Source organism: Lampetra planeri, chromosome 25, assembly GCF_965212315.1.
Source record: "Lampetra planeri chromosome 25, kcLamPlan1.2.h2, whole genome shotgun sequence".
Classification (NCBI taxonomy): Eukaryota; Metazoa; Chordata; class Hyperoartia; order Petromyzontiformes; family Petromyzontidae; genus Lampetra; species Lampetra planeri.
In genome coordinates, this window is record NC_136131.1 from 1,028,433 (window position 1) to 1,045,383 (window position 16,951).

At 45.1% G+C, this 16,951-nt stretch overlaps 1 protein-coding gene across 1 annotated transcript in view; it reads left to right on the top strand.

Annotated features, from left to right (window-relative positions):
* Nucleotides 1–16,951, top strand: part of LOC144727212 (putative acyl-CoA dehydrogenase 6) — a 50,149-nt gene that overhangs the window by 20,504 nt on the left and 12,694 nt on the right. The window contains exons 4-7 of the mRNA XM_078605884.1: nt 4,834–4,940; nt 6,969–7,136; nt 8,251–8,424; nt 9,504–9,665. Coding sequence (XP_078462010.1) covers nt 4,834–4,940; nt 6,969–7,136; nt 8,251–8,424; nt 9,504–9,665 — 611 coding nt within the window. The remainder of the gene's footprint in view (nt 1–4,833; nt 4,941–6,968; nt 7,137–8,250; nt 8,425–9,503; nt 9,666–16,951) is intronic.

Genomic DNA, 16,951 nt, shown 5'->3' on the forward strand with positions numbered 1-16,951 from the left:
GCACTGTCTAGTGTTGGGAAGAATCATAGTTATTGTGCGTGTCATGTTTTTTTAATAATTGGAGTTGGTCAAACATTTTGATTTAAAGCTTTCGTGACTGCAGGGATTCATATTATTGGATCCATCGGTAAAGTCACGTAGAAAGGAAATAATAAAATAATAAAAATAGAACAATTAAATTCTCACGCCATTTCGGCCACAACATAAGCAGCCGTCCTCAGGTGAAGAACAGAGTTGTCGGAAAGACAGCGTCCTAATGAACACTGCTAAGCTTGGCAGCGTATTTTAAGCTGGGTGGGAGGAGCAGAGCGCCTTGAAAAAGGAGTTTACATATCAACAGAGGAATTTAGCATATTGACGCTAAAGAACTGCTTTTACCCTATTACCATACAATAAACCGATGTGAAAAACTAGGAATAAACTACATCAATATAATCAATGTACTCAATATACTCTCCAATAAGCTGAGCTATTAACATTAAGTAACCGGGTATACGCTACACTATATAATGACTACCATATAGTGAACCGATAAAAACTAAAATATAAACTACATCAATATAATCAATATACTCTCCAATAAGCTGAGCTACTAACAATAAGTCATTATACATTACACTTCTATGTCGCAAAAAATATAATATGCCTCCAACTAAATTTTTTCTACATCACGCGACTATACCCTGTACTATACACTGCCATAGACAAACCCCAACATTGAATTATACACTGCGTTACTATACACTACCCTATACCTTAGACTAGACATTGTAATATTACACTGTATTATTCGACAAACCCTACTGTATACCACACTGCTGTATATTCACTATACCATTACGATACTATGTATTATCTTATACATTATATTAAACATTACACTATTATACTCTTTATTATTATACAATCTGCTGTACACCATACCATTGACCGTCGCGTGAAAGGTATTAAGAGGAAGCAAAGAAATATGTAATGGGAGAGTGGTAGCAGGTAACTTCCAGCGAATGGACTGCTGTCTGAAAGTCACCGTAAACGTAAACACAATCCAATGATTGCTGAGCCAGAATCCATCTTCTCAGTTGAAATTGTCTCTGTGTTTATATATGTGGATGGCCTCATGAACGAATCTCTCATGGTAGCTGGATGGCTTGCAGAGAACCTCCGTCTTGGAGAAGTCAATGTCATGCGAGCCCACTGAATTATAACAATGGTCTGCCACGACTGAGGTGTTCGTCCTACCGTGTTTCAGGTCTGCTTTATGTTCACGGATGCGGTCCGAGACATGTTGTTTGGTTTCTCCAATGTAACTGCTACCACAGAGGCAACTTAGTTTGTAGACGCCACATTTTACAGACGGGACCAGATCACGGATTTTATGTACTGTGTTGAATCGGTCCTGGATCTTGTTTTATTCAGGATTTTGGAGATATTTTTGTGATGTAGGGTCAGGTGATGGTTTTGAATGGCTCCTCAAGAGGATCCTTCATGGTTGGAGTGATGGCTTTGCGGATTGTGTAGTCAGAGTAACCATTAGCCTTGAGAGCTTGGTGTACATGCTTGAGTTCACTGGCAATGTGTTTCTGGTCGAAGATGCATTGGGCTCTATGGTGTAGAGTCTTGATGTGGGAATTCTTCTGGGATGGATGGTGGTGGGAATCCGGTTTTAGGTAGCATCCGTATTGGTAGTTTTCCTATAGATAGAGTGGTTCATTGAATCATCAGGTCTCTTTTTTATTAGAACATCCAAAAAGGGTAGCTTGCCATCTTTTTCGACTTCCATGGTAAATCTGATGGCTGGGTGTATGGAATTGATGTGGTCGAGGAATTGGTCTAGAGCAGGCTGGCCATGTGGCAAGATGACAAAAGTGTCATCCACATACCTATTCCATAAGGTCGGGCGTAGAGTGGCAGTCTGGATGGCGTCAGTCTCAAATTTCTCCATGAAAACGTTGGCTACAACCGGAGATAGTGGGGAGCCCATTGCAGTGCCCTCAGTTTGTTGGTAGAAAGTTCCATTCCAGGTGAAGTATGTATTGGTTAAGCAGTGTCTCACCAGGGGGGGTACCTCAGTGTTCAGTCCTTGATGAACCAAGTCTTCAATTATTGCGATGGTGTCAAGTACAGTAACTTTGGTGAATAAGGAAACCACATCAAAACTAACAAGCAGGTCGTCTGGGGACAGGGAAATACCCTTGATTGTCGATACCAGGTGAGTAGAGTTTAGTACCGCAGAGGTGGTTTTTCCCGTGTAAGGCCGCAGGATTTCAGACAAAAGGCGCTCTGCTCTTCCCACCCAGCTTAAAATACACTGCCAAGCTTAGCAGTGTTCATTAGGACGCTGTCTTTCCGACAGCTCTGTTTTTCACCTGAGGACGGCTGCTTATGTTGTGGCCGAAATGTCGTAAGAATTGATTGTTTTATTTTTATTATTTTATTATTTCCCTTCTACGTGACTTTACCGAAGGATCCAAGAATTTGGTCAAACATCCTGATAAAGAACCACAGAGCTTAACACCCGTGCTGGCTGCCTTCCTGTTTGTCTGGTTTCCTATGGATTAAAATAAAAAATGTACACGTTACATATTCTACAGCATTTTCATCTGCAATTTGCGTGAATGATGCTATATACAAACATAATTCTTCATTCTAGATTTGAAGCTTTCGTGACTGCAAGGATTCATACTCTTAGTTCTTTCGGTAAAGTCACGTAGGTAAAAAATGAAATCAAAATTAATAAAAATATTATTACGTTTCGGAGGCAACACAAGCTTCTATCTTCAGGTGAAACCGTCACAGCAAAATATCTGTACCTTATATAGTGGTTAAGGGGGGAGGAGCCAGGAAGGGCAGCGGGGGAGGAGGAGTTGTGAAGTGGTCAATTACTGCTTTTGTTATACTGCTGGGTGGGTAAATGAATTAGATACGATTAAGCCGCTCTTTGTTATGCTGTTTGTGCGCAAGTCACTGTGGGATGAATGGACTCGTGGTCAGGGACGTGTTGCGCAAGTAACTGTGGATGTACATAATAGAAAAGGAGCGGAAATGCCCATGTTTATACCAGTGTTGGCTGACAATAAAGAGTACTGTTAAACGTTAGGGATGTTAACACTCGGTGAAGTAAAATAGTGCCTGTCAGATAAGATGGTCCAAAAGTGTGTAATTAAATCTTTTTTGCATGGTTGATAACATCTTTCCAATGATTACTAAGTTTGTACCCGTCATCACGGTTGTCTGTGTTTGTATATCTGAATGGCTTCATGTACAAACCTTTGATGGTAGCCAGAAGGCTTGCAGAGCACCTTAGTCTCGGAGAAAACAATCTCATGAGAGCCCACCGAGTTGTAGCAATGATCGGCAACGGCGGACGACTCAATTTTGCCGTGTTTCAAATCTGACTTGTGCTCGCGGACACGATCAGAGACATGGCGTTTCGTTTCCCCAATGTAACAGTCACCACAGCTGCAACTCAGTTTATAGACTCCAGGGTATTGCAAGTCAGGGATGACATCCTTTACAGATGGAATTAGATCACAGATTTTATGTACTGTACTGAATCGGACTTGGATCTTATGTTTGTTTAGAATTTTGGAGATCTTTTTGGTCACGCCTGCTATGTATTCTGTTTACAGGAAAGCCACCCACACAGATTCCTACTTGAAACCGGATTCTCACCACCACCCATCTCAAAAGAATTCTCTCATCAAAACGCTATACCACAGAGCTCATGGCATTTCTGACCAACACCACCTGGCCAGTGAATTGAGACATGTACATCGGGCCCTCAGGATGAACGGATACTCTGAACGCACCATCCGCCAAGCTGTTTCTCCCACCATACAGAAACAGCCACTTGAAACTCTGATCAAAACTGTCACGTTACCATACATAGCAGGCGTGACCAAAAAGATCTCCAAAATTCTAAACAAACATAAGATCCAAGTCCGATTCAGTACAGTACATAAAATCCGTGATCGAAACGAAACGCCATGTCTCTGATCGTGTCCGCGAGCACAAGTCAGATTTGAAACACGGCAAAATTGAGTCGTCCGCCGTTGCCAATCATTGCTACAACTCGGTGGGCTCTCATGAGATTGTTTTCTCCGAGACTAAGGTGCTCTGCAAGCCTTCTGGCTACCATCAAAAGTTTGTACACGAAGCCATTCAGATATACAAACACAGACAACCGTGATGATGGGTACAAACTTAGTATTCATTGGAAAGATGTTATCAACCATGCAAAAAAGATTTAATTACACACTTTTGGACCATCTTATCAGACAGGCACTATTTTACTTCACCGAGTGTTAACATCCCTAACGTTTAACAGTACTCTTTATTGTCAGCCAACACTGGTATAAACATGGGCATTTCCGCTCCTTTTCTATTATGTACATCCACAGTTACTTGCGCAACACGTCCCTGACCACGAGTCCATTCATCCCACAGTGACTTGCCCACAAACAGCATAACAAAGAGCGGCTTAATCGTATCTAATGCATTTAACCCACCCAGCAGTATAACAAAAGCAGTAATTGACCACTTCACAACTCCTCCCCCGCTGCCCTTCCTGGCTCCTCCCCCCTTAACCACTATATAAGGTATAGATATTTTGCTGTGACGGTTTCACCTGAAGACGGAAGCTTGTGATGCCCTCCGAAACGTCGTGATTTTTATTGTTTTATTTTTATTAATTTTGATTTCATTTTTTACCTACGTGACTTTACCGAAAGAACTAAGAGTATAATTCTTCATGCCAATTGGATATGTTGCTGTAAAGGGCATGGTATTGCACTATGTTAATGCCCCACCTCCCTGTGTGCCCATGGATTACAGGTTTGGTAGCGATGAGCTACGAAGAGAGTTTTTAGCGCCAACTATTGCTGGTGACATGGTGGCATGTGTTGGTGTGAGTGAGGTTACTGGAGGATCAGACGTTGCAAGTAAGTCCATCTTATTGTATATTGCTGCTTTAAGAGCTATTTTGGTCATCACAATGAAAATTACCCACCCCTACCCCTTCTGCTGTGTATGAATACTCCCACCACCATCCAAACCATCCTCAGCCTGTGTGCTGGGGGGGACCTAAACAGAAAGGGGTGCGACATAAATGGAGGGGCTTGGCCTTCAGATAATGGGTGGGTTCAAAATAGGAAGGAGCAGGGCCGAAGCAGGTAGGGGTGGAGCCTAACAAGAAGAGTGATTATAAAGTGGAAGGGGCGTGTCCTAAACAGGAAGTGGGGGGCACCTAAAGAGGAAGCAGACAGGCCTGAAAAGGAAGGCGGCAGGGCCTAAGCAAAACATTGCAGTGCTTATAGGAGGGTATGGGGCAGAAAGAGAAGGGTGCATGCCTAAACAAGAGGAAGTTAGTTGTAAAGAGAGAAGGGTGTGGCCTCAACATAAAGGGGCAGGGTCTAAGGAGGAAAGGGGTTTAACAGGAAGTGATCGGTCATAAATAGGAAGGATCCTGGCCAAAAGAGGAATGCTGTTGGGCAAAAAAAGGAATGGGTGGAGCCTGAAGGAAGGGGCTGGACATGAAGAGGAAGCCCAAATATGTGACCTCCAATAAAAAAATTGAGGCCCAAAAACTGCAAATCTGAAAATGTCAAAAAATTGCAGCTTCTTAAAAATAACAATTCTCCATATAGAGGAGTGCTTCGGAAATGTAACGAAATTAAAACAGAATCAATAACAAAATGTTATTCCGCAAAATAAAAATAAAGTTTAATTGGCATTTCACTTGAAACATAAAAAACGAAATGGTACTAATGCTTGTGCTTTTAGAAAACGAGTTGTGCAGTATTTTAACTTTTTCTACAATGCAGTTGTTTTTGTGGTTATTTTTTGTCTTGCTTTGATTTGTGTTGGTTTCCATTTGCTTCATTCTTGAACTTGTTTTTATTATATTAGTTTTGGTGACAGAGGGTACTCTTGAAAATGACTCTATTCTATTCACCGCCATCGATTCTAGCAATGCATCTGGATTCGAGAGGCTCTCGGAATGTACCACCGCCTTGCAACAGTGGTTCACTGCACACAACCTAGCCCTTAATCCGAAAAAGTCAGTGGCCATCATGTTAGGTACCAAGCAACGTCTCAACTCATCAGCACTCCCAACACACATACACATCTTCGGTCACAGCATCAGGTTCACCGATCACTTCAGCTACCTCGGTGTCATCCTAGATTCAACTTTATGCTTCGACCGTCAAACCAATCATATCATCAGTTCATGTAACTTTCACCTGAAAGCTCTCAGACACCTACGTCCTCTCGTCTCCACTGAAATTGCCAACACATTGGCATGTTGCATAGTTGGGTCTCGCCTTGACTATTGCAACTCCATCCTAGTCCCGACCTCCACTGGCAACCTAAAAAAACTTTAAAGACTACAAAACAACCTAGCACGCGTCGTCATTGGCCACACTCATCCCCGTCTCGACTCGCTTGCCTGTCTCCGTGCCCTCAACTGGCTACCCATCACCAGTAGGGTCATATACAAGATCGCCTGCCTCTGCCACCATGCCTTCACATCTGCCTGCCCACCATACCTTTCTTCATTATTGACAACTTACAGCTCAGCACAAGGCAGATGCCTGCGCAGCGCGACTCACGACCTCCTCTTGATACCAAGATCCAGGATGGTCATGTCTATGCGCCGCTTCTCGGTGGCAGTCCCAACAGTCTGGAACGATGAACGCTATCCCTCTGCACATTCGCAGCATCACCTCAATCGCCTCCTTCAAGAGACACTTTAAAACTTACCTTTATAACCATGCTTTCGAGCGACTCTGAGCTTGGCTCCGCACCTCTGAGTTGCAGCCGTTACGTCCGCAAATTTGCGCGCCTTATAAATTGCATTATTATTATTAGTCTTAACCTGGGTTAAACAAAACAAACTTTAAACTTTAACTATTCAGCAGTGTCACAGTGTCACTTCACAGAGCGTTGTTGTGCGGGTGGCCCAACAGGCATCCACACAAAGGCGGAGCGCAAGGGGGATGAGTATGTGATCAATGGAGGGAAGATGTGGATCACGTCGGGCAGCCAGGCGGACTGGATGTGCATGCTGGCCAACACGAGTGCCGGGCCCCCGCATAAGAACAAGTCGCTCATATGTGTGCCCATGGATCGCCCAGGTGGGTCTCAGAGTTTGATTCTCGTTTTTTAAGTTTACACAATTATGTTCGATTAAGCCATTCACTTGTAACTCCTAGAATGTATTCATATCAGCTGGATTAAACTCGTGCTTAAATGATTGTCCATTGCACAGTGTAAACATAAACATTGAGTAGACAAACGCTTGTGGGCATGGTGCTTATTGCACGACCTCTTTTGTAGGATGTGTTGGTCTTTATATGTGCTCGCTAACAGCACTTTCCCCAACAGTCTGTAAAAGACTGGATGGCTTTGTTGCATGTGTAAATATGTATATGTGGAAGTGTGTGCACTTGATGGGGAGCAGAAGTAAACTAAACTATTATTTATTTTACCAGGTAAGGCCCACTGAGCTATATAGCTTTTTAAGAAGTGACCTGGCCAAAAATGATAGCCCAACTGGACGAACTGGCGAGAAATCCACACAACCACAGGGAGAACATGCATACTTCAAATATATAGGTGTCGTGGTTGGGATTGATACCACGACATCCTGTATACAAGGCGAGGTAGTTAACATCTCGCGACCGTGGCAAGGTTAGTGCATTGCACTCTGAATTCGATGGGCCGAGGTAGATTCCTGCTCACGACCAACATCCGTGACGATTATATGAACCAGTCCTGGGCCTCCTCTAGGTCAACTCGCTTACCCCAACAGTCTAGTATGGTTATACAGAGGATCTTTGTATTTGTAGGGGTGTGTGAAATTATCTGTACTTAAGTCACCCTTGGCAGCAGTGTGGATTGAACTGTGCCCAATCGCGTGGTATTTCATCCTGGATTTGACCATATGGTTGATGAGTGCAATGCAGTGCAATCCGATTGCTTGACACAAACTGTGGCTACTGTAACCCAACTGGATTGTATCCTGCAATGGCTCAGCCACAGTACCGGGGCAGGATGGTATCCCCAGACGAGTTATAGAGCTTTCTTTGCGTCTATTATGAAGAACATCTTGGCTTCGTGTTTATGGAGTATTTAATACATTTACAGATGATTGTGCAAATTATATCCAGGTTAATACATTAACAAAGGTGTGATTGTTACCAATTCAGTGTCTTTGTTTATCTAAGAGAAAATGTTTTCTTCTTGAAGGTGTGCACGTCGCCAAAAATCTGGACAAGATTGGCATGCATTCTTCCGACACGGCACAGATATTCTTTGAGGACGTTCGTGTGCCAGCCAAATTCTGCATTGGGGAAGAGGGAAAGGGCTTCGCCTACCAGATGCTTCAGTTCCAGCAGGAGCGGCTGTGTGCAACGGCAATCAGTATGTGCTGCGCTCACTCGTCCTCTCTTCTCTCTTCTTCTCAATTCGTTTCCATTGCCGTGCACCTCTTGACCTGACAGCCCCCCTGTAGTGGGATCGTTCGCAAGGCCACGGAGACGAGGCTAGGCAGTGATGTCTTTAGCAGGGCAGGTTTGTGATGAATATAAATACCACTTTGGAAGAAAGATGAGTCGTAAATAAAAGGATATTGAAAATGTGATTACTTCATTCAAAACTTCAAAACGTCGTGTGTTTTGTAAGCTATAATTTTAAGTTAAGTCTATTACTCTTTGATTCTTTTGGTAAAGTCACGTAGGTATAAATAAAATAAATTACGACGTTTCGGGCGCAACATAAGCGTCCGTCATCAGGTGGGAAAGCATGGTCTGCTGTTGAGGCAGACTTTTTAAAAAGTTTTGAAATGGATGTAGCCCAAGGGTCATCAAGAAGTTTATTATTTTAAGAAATGCATATGGTGAAAATTGTGGTGTCTTTTGCTGAGGAGCCTGTATAATTCACCTGCGAAAATAATGGTTATCATGATTGGTGTTTAAGGTGATGGTGGACTAATTAATGTAAAACCATCGCTTTACAGAGTAATGTATGATGCAGGTAATACAATTATTTTCTAATGAGCACGCACATAATCGTGAATCATATGTCCAAGCGATTTCTGTTCAAATGAGAATTAAGGTGGTGTTCATCTAAATTTCACAGACCTGAACCAGTTGTAGAAATTCCACATGGAGGCAAGTCTCCATCGGGTAACCACTGTTGATGCAAGCTGGTACTAATTTTATACACCCCTGGTGGGATGATGGACTGAGTCAATGCCCAAGTATATACCCTCTACGTATAGAAAAAAAACACCCTTGTGTAGCCTACACACGTCATTGGGAATTGTGTTCGCATGCACCTATTAAGGCTGGCCCAGCACAGAAGGGGGTGTGTGACCAGCACCACGTCCGGCCGCCTGTGTCTTCCGATTACAAGTTACTCGCTCTACCACCTAGCCGCCTGGCCACGAGTCACTCGCTGTAAACGTCAATACTGGTGTCTTGTATTTCCACTCTGCGCAGTCTTGCAATCGATGGAGGTGGTGATACAGGAGACAATAGAGTACACGCGGAGTCGTCAGGCTTTTGGGCAGCCGATCCTCTACAACCAGACGGTGCATTTCCGTCTCGCGGAGCTACAGACTGAAGTAGAGTTGCTGCGCTCACTGCTCCACCGTGCTGTGGGTGAGTGCTGTCTGTAGCCATTTCAGCTTGTGCTTAGCTGAAAAGTCAAGCTTAGCTGAAAAGTCAAAGTGGTTTCCTGCTCAAATGTGCACTGAGGCAGTACTCATCTGTTTACAGTTCTGTGCAAATTGTGCAATTTTGACAAATTTTGTTGCAGAGGTTGGTCTGTGTAGGATGACCTTTGTTGACCTGAGGCATTTTCGGGTTGGCAGGGAACAAAGATGTTTTCGCCACACCTGCCTGCAATTAACTTTCAATTTTCTTAATTTTTTCTTGTTGTTCACTTCTATTTAAACTTACTTTCCGTTGTCTCTATCTCAGATTTGTTCATGTTTACTCTCTTATCCTACCATTTGTACAGCTCTCCATCTTTCTCCTGCCACCTGAGTTAATGCGTGTGTTTGTGTTCGTATTTGTCCCAACCACCTGCATGTCCAATGAAGGGTCTTTGTGTGTGTGTGTATAAATGTTTTTTTTATGTTTGTGTGTCTGTGCGCATGCCAGCGCCGCAGCTGGCTGCAGTCCCGGGTCGCTCTCACAGTTTATCAACTGTAACCACACCTCGTACCTTACCCATGTCCTTCTTCACTCACCACCGCTCGTCTTACTTTCATCTTCCACTACATTTTCCTTATAATTTATTTTGTTTTATTATTTTCATTATTACTTTGGCGTCGCCCGAGTTTTGGGTGGTGGCAGATCCCTGCACCCAACCCCGCCTGCCTCCGTGTTCACTGCACACGCCTCGCGGCGCTACAACAGCTGTAAAATGCCGGCTGCTGCAGTGTAACACAACCCGGCTTAATCTGCCGCATCGCACAGCTGAGGGACAGTGCGGGTAAACGAGGCCTGCTGCTCCGACTCGCAAGGCTGGAGGACGCTGGCTGCATTGTTCATGCAGCGCGGCTTAACAGCCACCCTGGGTACGGTTCCTACCAGCAACGTCCTCACAAGGCACTTCTTCCGGCACTATCAGTGAGTGTGAGCTTGGCGTGCCCCAGCATCGCCAGCAAGTGGGAGCTCGACCTTCTCCATCCACTGTTCAACACCATCAGCGAGTGGGAACGTGAAGCAGAGACTGTCATCTCCTCAACACGAGAGAGTTGGCTTGCCTGCTGCCCAGCACCACCAGTGAACGGGAGCTCTTCGAGGTTCGTCCACCCTGCTGCATCACCTGCGAGCTGGAGCACAGCGCGTTGTCAGCCAATCCACTGGACCTCGTGTTCTTCTGGCTGCTCCATTGTACGCCCCGCCTGCGTGGTTCTGTACGCCCATGTACGCACTCAACGAGTGTTTACACGGGCGTGTACGTATCTGCTACGTACGGGGAAGTGCTTGCTGATGGCGTGGAGCTTGGACAACGCTACCTCGACTTGCTGCTCCGGGCAGCAGAGCCGCTGATTGGAGTCCACCCGAATCCGGGCCCTTTCATCAGCACCATCGGTACAGCATGGTCTGATATAATAGGGCCTCGACATACACCATCTCTTCATCACCTGCACCTGGAATCCGCGCTCCTGCGGACACTCTCTGGCCTCGGGCATCTTCGAGGTCAACGTCAGAGACTGCATCGGCACCATTGTTGCAGAGGTAGTAGGGGCCGCCATTCACAGGTTAACCTTCAACCAGCCATCTCCTCTATTCCCTCGACGCCTCACCTCTACGGATCTTCACATCCACCTTCACACATCCGCCTCGGCATACTCAACTCACACTCCATTACCAACAAATCAGCCCTGATTCACGATACCATCTCGGACCACCACGTCGACCTTTTGCTCATTACTGAGACCTGGTGCAGGCAAGACTCCCCGCCAGCCATCTCTCTGGAAGTTTCGCCCCCGGAATACAAGGTTCTTCATAAACCTCGCGCAACTAACCAGCGGGGTGGTGGCTTAGCGGTCTTTACAATGCACACTTGAAAATTAAAGAGCTATATCTACCGATGGCTCCCGCTACCTTCGAGGTCCAGTCCGTATGCCTCACTACTAACAACGAGTGTTTTTCCATAATTTCCATCTATCGCCCTCCAGATGGCAGCATCAATACCTTCTTAAACGAGCTTTCGGAATTCCTTCATCTGATTCCTAACCCATCTCACAGGCTCGTGCTTACAGGTGACTTTAATTGCCCCGGCAATACCCCAGCCTCCATCGATAGTCACCTTGAGTCAACTTTGGCCTGCCATAACCTGGTCATCACAAACTCAGGCCCCACCAGAGCTTTCTCAACAAATGTTGAGAGCATGCTAGACCTGGTTCTGGAACCTGACCAGCATCGACGCATCACTGCACTGGGAGTTTTCCAAACTAGTTACTCCGACCACCGCCACATACTTTTTTCCCTCCAAATTCCCAAGCCAATCACCATAAAATTCACCCGCAACTCGCGTAATTTCAAGGGTATCAAGTTTTCTGCTTTACGCCACCTCCTTGCAAATTCGCTTTCAATGTTATCCCCATCATCGGATCCAACCGTCTGCGCTCTCCAACTAGAAGCTGACATGAGGGTGGCGCTGGACAAACTCCATTAAAATCACGAACTGCTAGGCAGTCTTCCACGACACTCACTGGCTCTCAAGAGATGCCATCATTGCTAAGTGAACCAGGAGGCGCCTTGAAAGTATCGCATCCCGTAGTGGTCTACCTGCCCATCGACTTGCCTACAAAGTTGCCTGCAGGAAAACTAACAAACTTATCCTTGTCTCACGTTCCTCCTACATTGAAGAATGCATCAAAATAGAAACCTGAAATCCGCGCATTCTATGGAAAACCCTCAAAGACTTCTACATCCTGGTAGCACCATGGTCCCTCACCTTAGCGATCCCCTGGCCTCACTGAAACTTGCCACCTCTTTTAATACTTACTTAACCAACAAGCTAATCCCCGTCGCAAACTCGTGCACGTCTACTCACACCACACCATTGTACCCCGCCGAAGTTACCTGAAATTGTAAGCACTCACCCAGACACCTTTATAACTACGCTTAAGCCGGTGTCTACAAAAGACGTTTTCTCTTTAATTGAATCACTTAAATTGAAGTCATCTCCACTCGATGTGCTCCCAGGTTCCTTGTTCAAGCAATGTGCTCCGGAACTCGCCATCATGATCAGGAACATCGCAAATGCCTCATTTTCTATGGGGTGTTTTCCGTCCAACCTCAAATTTGGCCTGGTTTCTCCCTTGTTAAAGAAACCAAGTCTCGACCCAGATGACCCATCTAGTTATCGTCCCATCACTAATCTCTCGAACCTCTCTAAACTCCTTGAACGACTAGCCCTCGCCCAGCTAGAACCACACATCATCTCCTCCGCAAACTACTGCTGCTTCCAGTCAGCTTACCGTCAAAACTACTCCACAGAAACAGCACTCACTAGAGTGCTCGATGACATTTTAACGATCATTGATTCCGGCTCCACTGTTGCACTTGTAAGTCTGGACCTTTCGTCAGCCTTCGACACCATCAACCACTCGCTCCTTACTTCCCTCCTGAAATCCGACTTCGGTATATGTGGCTCAGCACTCAAGTGGATAGTTTCGTACCTTTTTGAATGGCAATCTTCAGTCAGGGTGGGCACGTCCACATCGCCTGAAACAAAAGCATTATGCAGGGTTCCCCAGGGCTCTGTACTAGGTCTCCTGCTCTTTACAGCCTACACTTCCCTGATCGGCCGGCTCATCGCAAGCTTCGGTGTTAAGCACCACTCATACGTGGATGACACTTTTCTATTCACCGCCATCGATTCTAGCAATGCATCTGGATTCGAGAGGCTCTCGGAATGTACCACCGCCTTGCAACAGTGGTTCACTGCACACAATCTAGCCCTTAATCCGAAAAAGTCAGTGGCCATCATGTTAGGTACCAAGCAACGTCTCAACTCATCAGCACTCCCAACACACATACACATCTTCGGTCACAGCATACAGGTTCACCGATCACTTCAGCTACCTCGGTGTCATCCTAGATTCAACTTTATCTTTCGACCGTCAAACCAAGCATATCATCAGTTCATGTAACTTTCACCTGAAGGCTCTCAGACACCTACGTCCTCTCATCTCCACTGAAATTGCCAACACATTGGCATGTTGCATAGTTGGGTCTCGCCTTGACTATTGCAACTCCGTCCTAGTCCGGACCTCCACTGGCAACCTAAAACAACTTTAAAGACTACAAAACAACCTAGCATGCGTCGTTATTGGCCACACTCATCCCCGTCTTGACATACTAGCCTGTCTCCGTGCCCTCAACTGGTTACCCATCGCCAGTAGGGTCATATACAAGATCGCCTGCCTCTGCCACAATGCCTTCACATCTGCCTGCCCGCCGTACCTTTCTTCATTATTAACAACTTGCAGCTCAGCACACGGCAGATGCCTGCGCAGCGCAACTCACGACCTCCTCTTGATACCAAGATCCAGGATGGTCATGTCTATGCGCCGCTTCTCGGTGGCAGTCCCAACAGTCTGGAACGCTATCCCTCTGCACATTCGCAGCATCACCTCAATCGCCTCCTTCAAGAGAGACTTAAAAACTCACCTCTATAACCATGCTTTCGAGCGACTCTGAGCTTGGCTCCGCGCCTCTGAGTTGTGGCCGTTAAGTCCGCAAATTTGCGTGCGTTATAAATTGTATTATTATTACTGGGCTCGCCGGCGTATCCACCGCTCCTGTGTGCTCGCTTTCTCAAACTTTTTTTCCTTTACCCCCTATCGTTATTTATTTTGTATGCATTTATTATGTTTCATCTCCACCTCTCTTTAAAGAGTTGGTCAGTCTACTTGTTTTACTATTACTGAAATGTCTTTCTCTAAAATCTTCCTTGGTCTTTTCTGGGCTGCGACGCTCACTCTTCAAAACTCATAGAATCTTCATCACTTGGACAACAGAACTTTTCCAGTCTATAGCTTAGACAACATTTCGTGCACTCTCGATATTGGTGTATTAGTTTGTTTGTCCGTCCTAGGACAGAAGCTATAATATTTACGAAAAAGCAGAGTTTCATTGTATCTTGTGTAAATTTAATGGCAGTGAATCTTGCACGAAACTATGTCATAAAACACCTCACTTCATGTCACTGTAGCACTGTATATAACTGACCTTCAATTTGTTCAAATTGACTGCTCTGATACTTTATTCGTTTCTGCTTTCGGTCACTGGGGTTGAATAAATTGGAATTCGATACAATATCTGGAAAATCACCGATACATTTCTATTTTACCATAATGTAGAAGCATAAATTATACTTACCTTTTGATTCAAGTGCTGAAGAAATCAATAAAGACACCAAATCCACTTTCATCTTGGTTCTTTTATCCCAGCTTAAATAGTCGCTCCAAGCCTGGGACGTGTCATTCAGACTCTGTCTTCTCGACAGACCTGTTCTCCACCTTAGAACGGCTGCTTGCGTTGTGGCTGAAACGTCGTGAGAATTATTTTGTATTGTTTTATTTTTATTATTTTATGATTTTCATCCTACGTGACTTTACCGAAAGAACCAAGAAGATGAATCCCTGCATTCACAAAAGCTTTAAATCGAAAATCAAATTCACTTTGTTGCTGCATATAATTATTTATTATATTCACTTTCAATAAAGAAACGACAAACTTAAAGTGAATTTGCGCGAGTGTACAAATCCACCCGCTCATGAATATTAATGATGGGGGGGGGGTACGGCATGTGGAGTGACGTCACGCGCGTTTCACACAAACAGACATTCTTGGCTCATTATAGTAGTAATAATTCAAATTTCCATTTAACATCTCACACATCTTAGCTGATCAAAGTATTATATGAAAATGCATTAACACACCTCTTAGCTTCTCACAAGTCTTAGCTGAGTACAGTACAACTTATCGAAGTCATTGACTCTGCAAGTAACTCAAAACATTAGGAAAAACGTGGAATAAAACTTTGAGCGATACTCAGTCTGTCAGCGCAGAACTCAACACTTAGCCATATAGAGCCTTTGCCTCTGCAAGACTCAATACTGTTGTCTATCTTACGAGTGCCAGTCCTGGAGTTTGCCTCTGCAAAACTCAACACTCGGCTGATTATGGGTGCCCCCGGAGTTTGCCGTTGCAAAACTGACTTGTATGATTTTCATACATTTTTATATAGAGATTTCTTCCCTAAGACACATCAAAGCCCAAAGCTCCTCTCCCTATCACGCCCCTGGCATTTATCCGGTCAGTTTTTAGTGGATCTTTTGATCTGGCTGTCTGGACATCTTGACGCCAGTGGTTGCACTTTGGCCATACTTCCTCCAGAGGTCAGCTCAAGGCTTGTGTGGGTGCAGATGTTATTAATTGCCCTTTGGAATATCTTTGAACTCTCTGTGGAGCCTGGTTTACCCAGTTTGATTCTCCCTCGATACAGTGCAGTTATTTGCTGGTTATGACTCCCTCCTTAGGTCAAGTCGGCCTCAATATGAATACCTGGTCTGGCATGTAAAAGAGTGCCACTGAGAAAACAGAGGCAGTCGGGTGTGGCTTTTGTTCTACCCCTTGCATTTTACCTGCTTATCCCAGACCATATGGCGTAAGAGTAATTGTTAATAAAATAAGCAAAATAATTAATTATTAAACCTTTTGACCTGAGCTGCATCATCCTATAACAGTGCATTATATCATCAAGTTAACATTTAATACAATGATGTTTGAAAATTTTCTTATGAGATGGTGGTCAATCTAAATTTAACAACTTTTCCAAGCCAAGGCTTGTGAGTAATTAACCTCCAGATTTTTTGGCCTCCTTTGTCTGAGGGACACTGCTGAGCAGCAGGGGGTGCTCCTTGGGCCTTTGTAGTTTTATGGGAGGAGTTACTGCGTCGTGTGTGTAGCACACAATCGGAGACGAGGTAGTTACAGGAGGCACCTTTTATTCCGTTACCCCATTTTGGCCGTTCACACTCACAGGATCCTCCTCTCTTGACCACGTTGCCGTAATGTCCGGCCGAGACAAAACCCTGACCACGTTGTACCGTAGTCGTCGACCGGGACAGCCAACTACTGTCCGGCCGCGCAATTATCGGGCAAAGGCGGCGAAGACGACAGCGACGACGAGACAAGTCCACTCCCAGTACCGGCAGCCCGGAGCTCTCCGCTGCTTTTATACTACTCGGCATGCCTGGCTCCACCCTGGCCACGCCTCCCTTCTCAAACCCACTCACGGGTTCCAGGGGCCTCCCGATGAGGTTTTCCGAAACCCTTGCCTCAGTTCCTCCGCCCTGCCGGTACACCCGTGTATGTGCTCGATGGCGTGTGCGCTAACTCTCCACTGCAGTTGC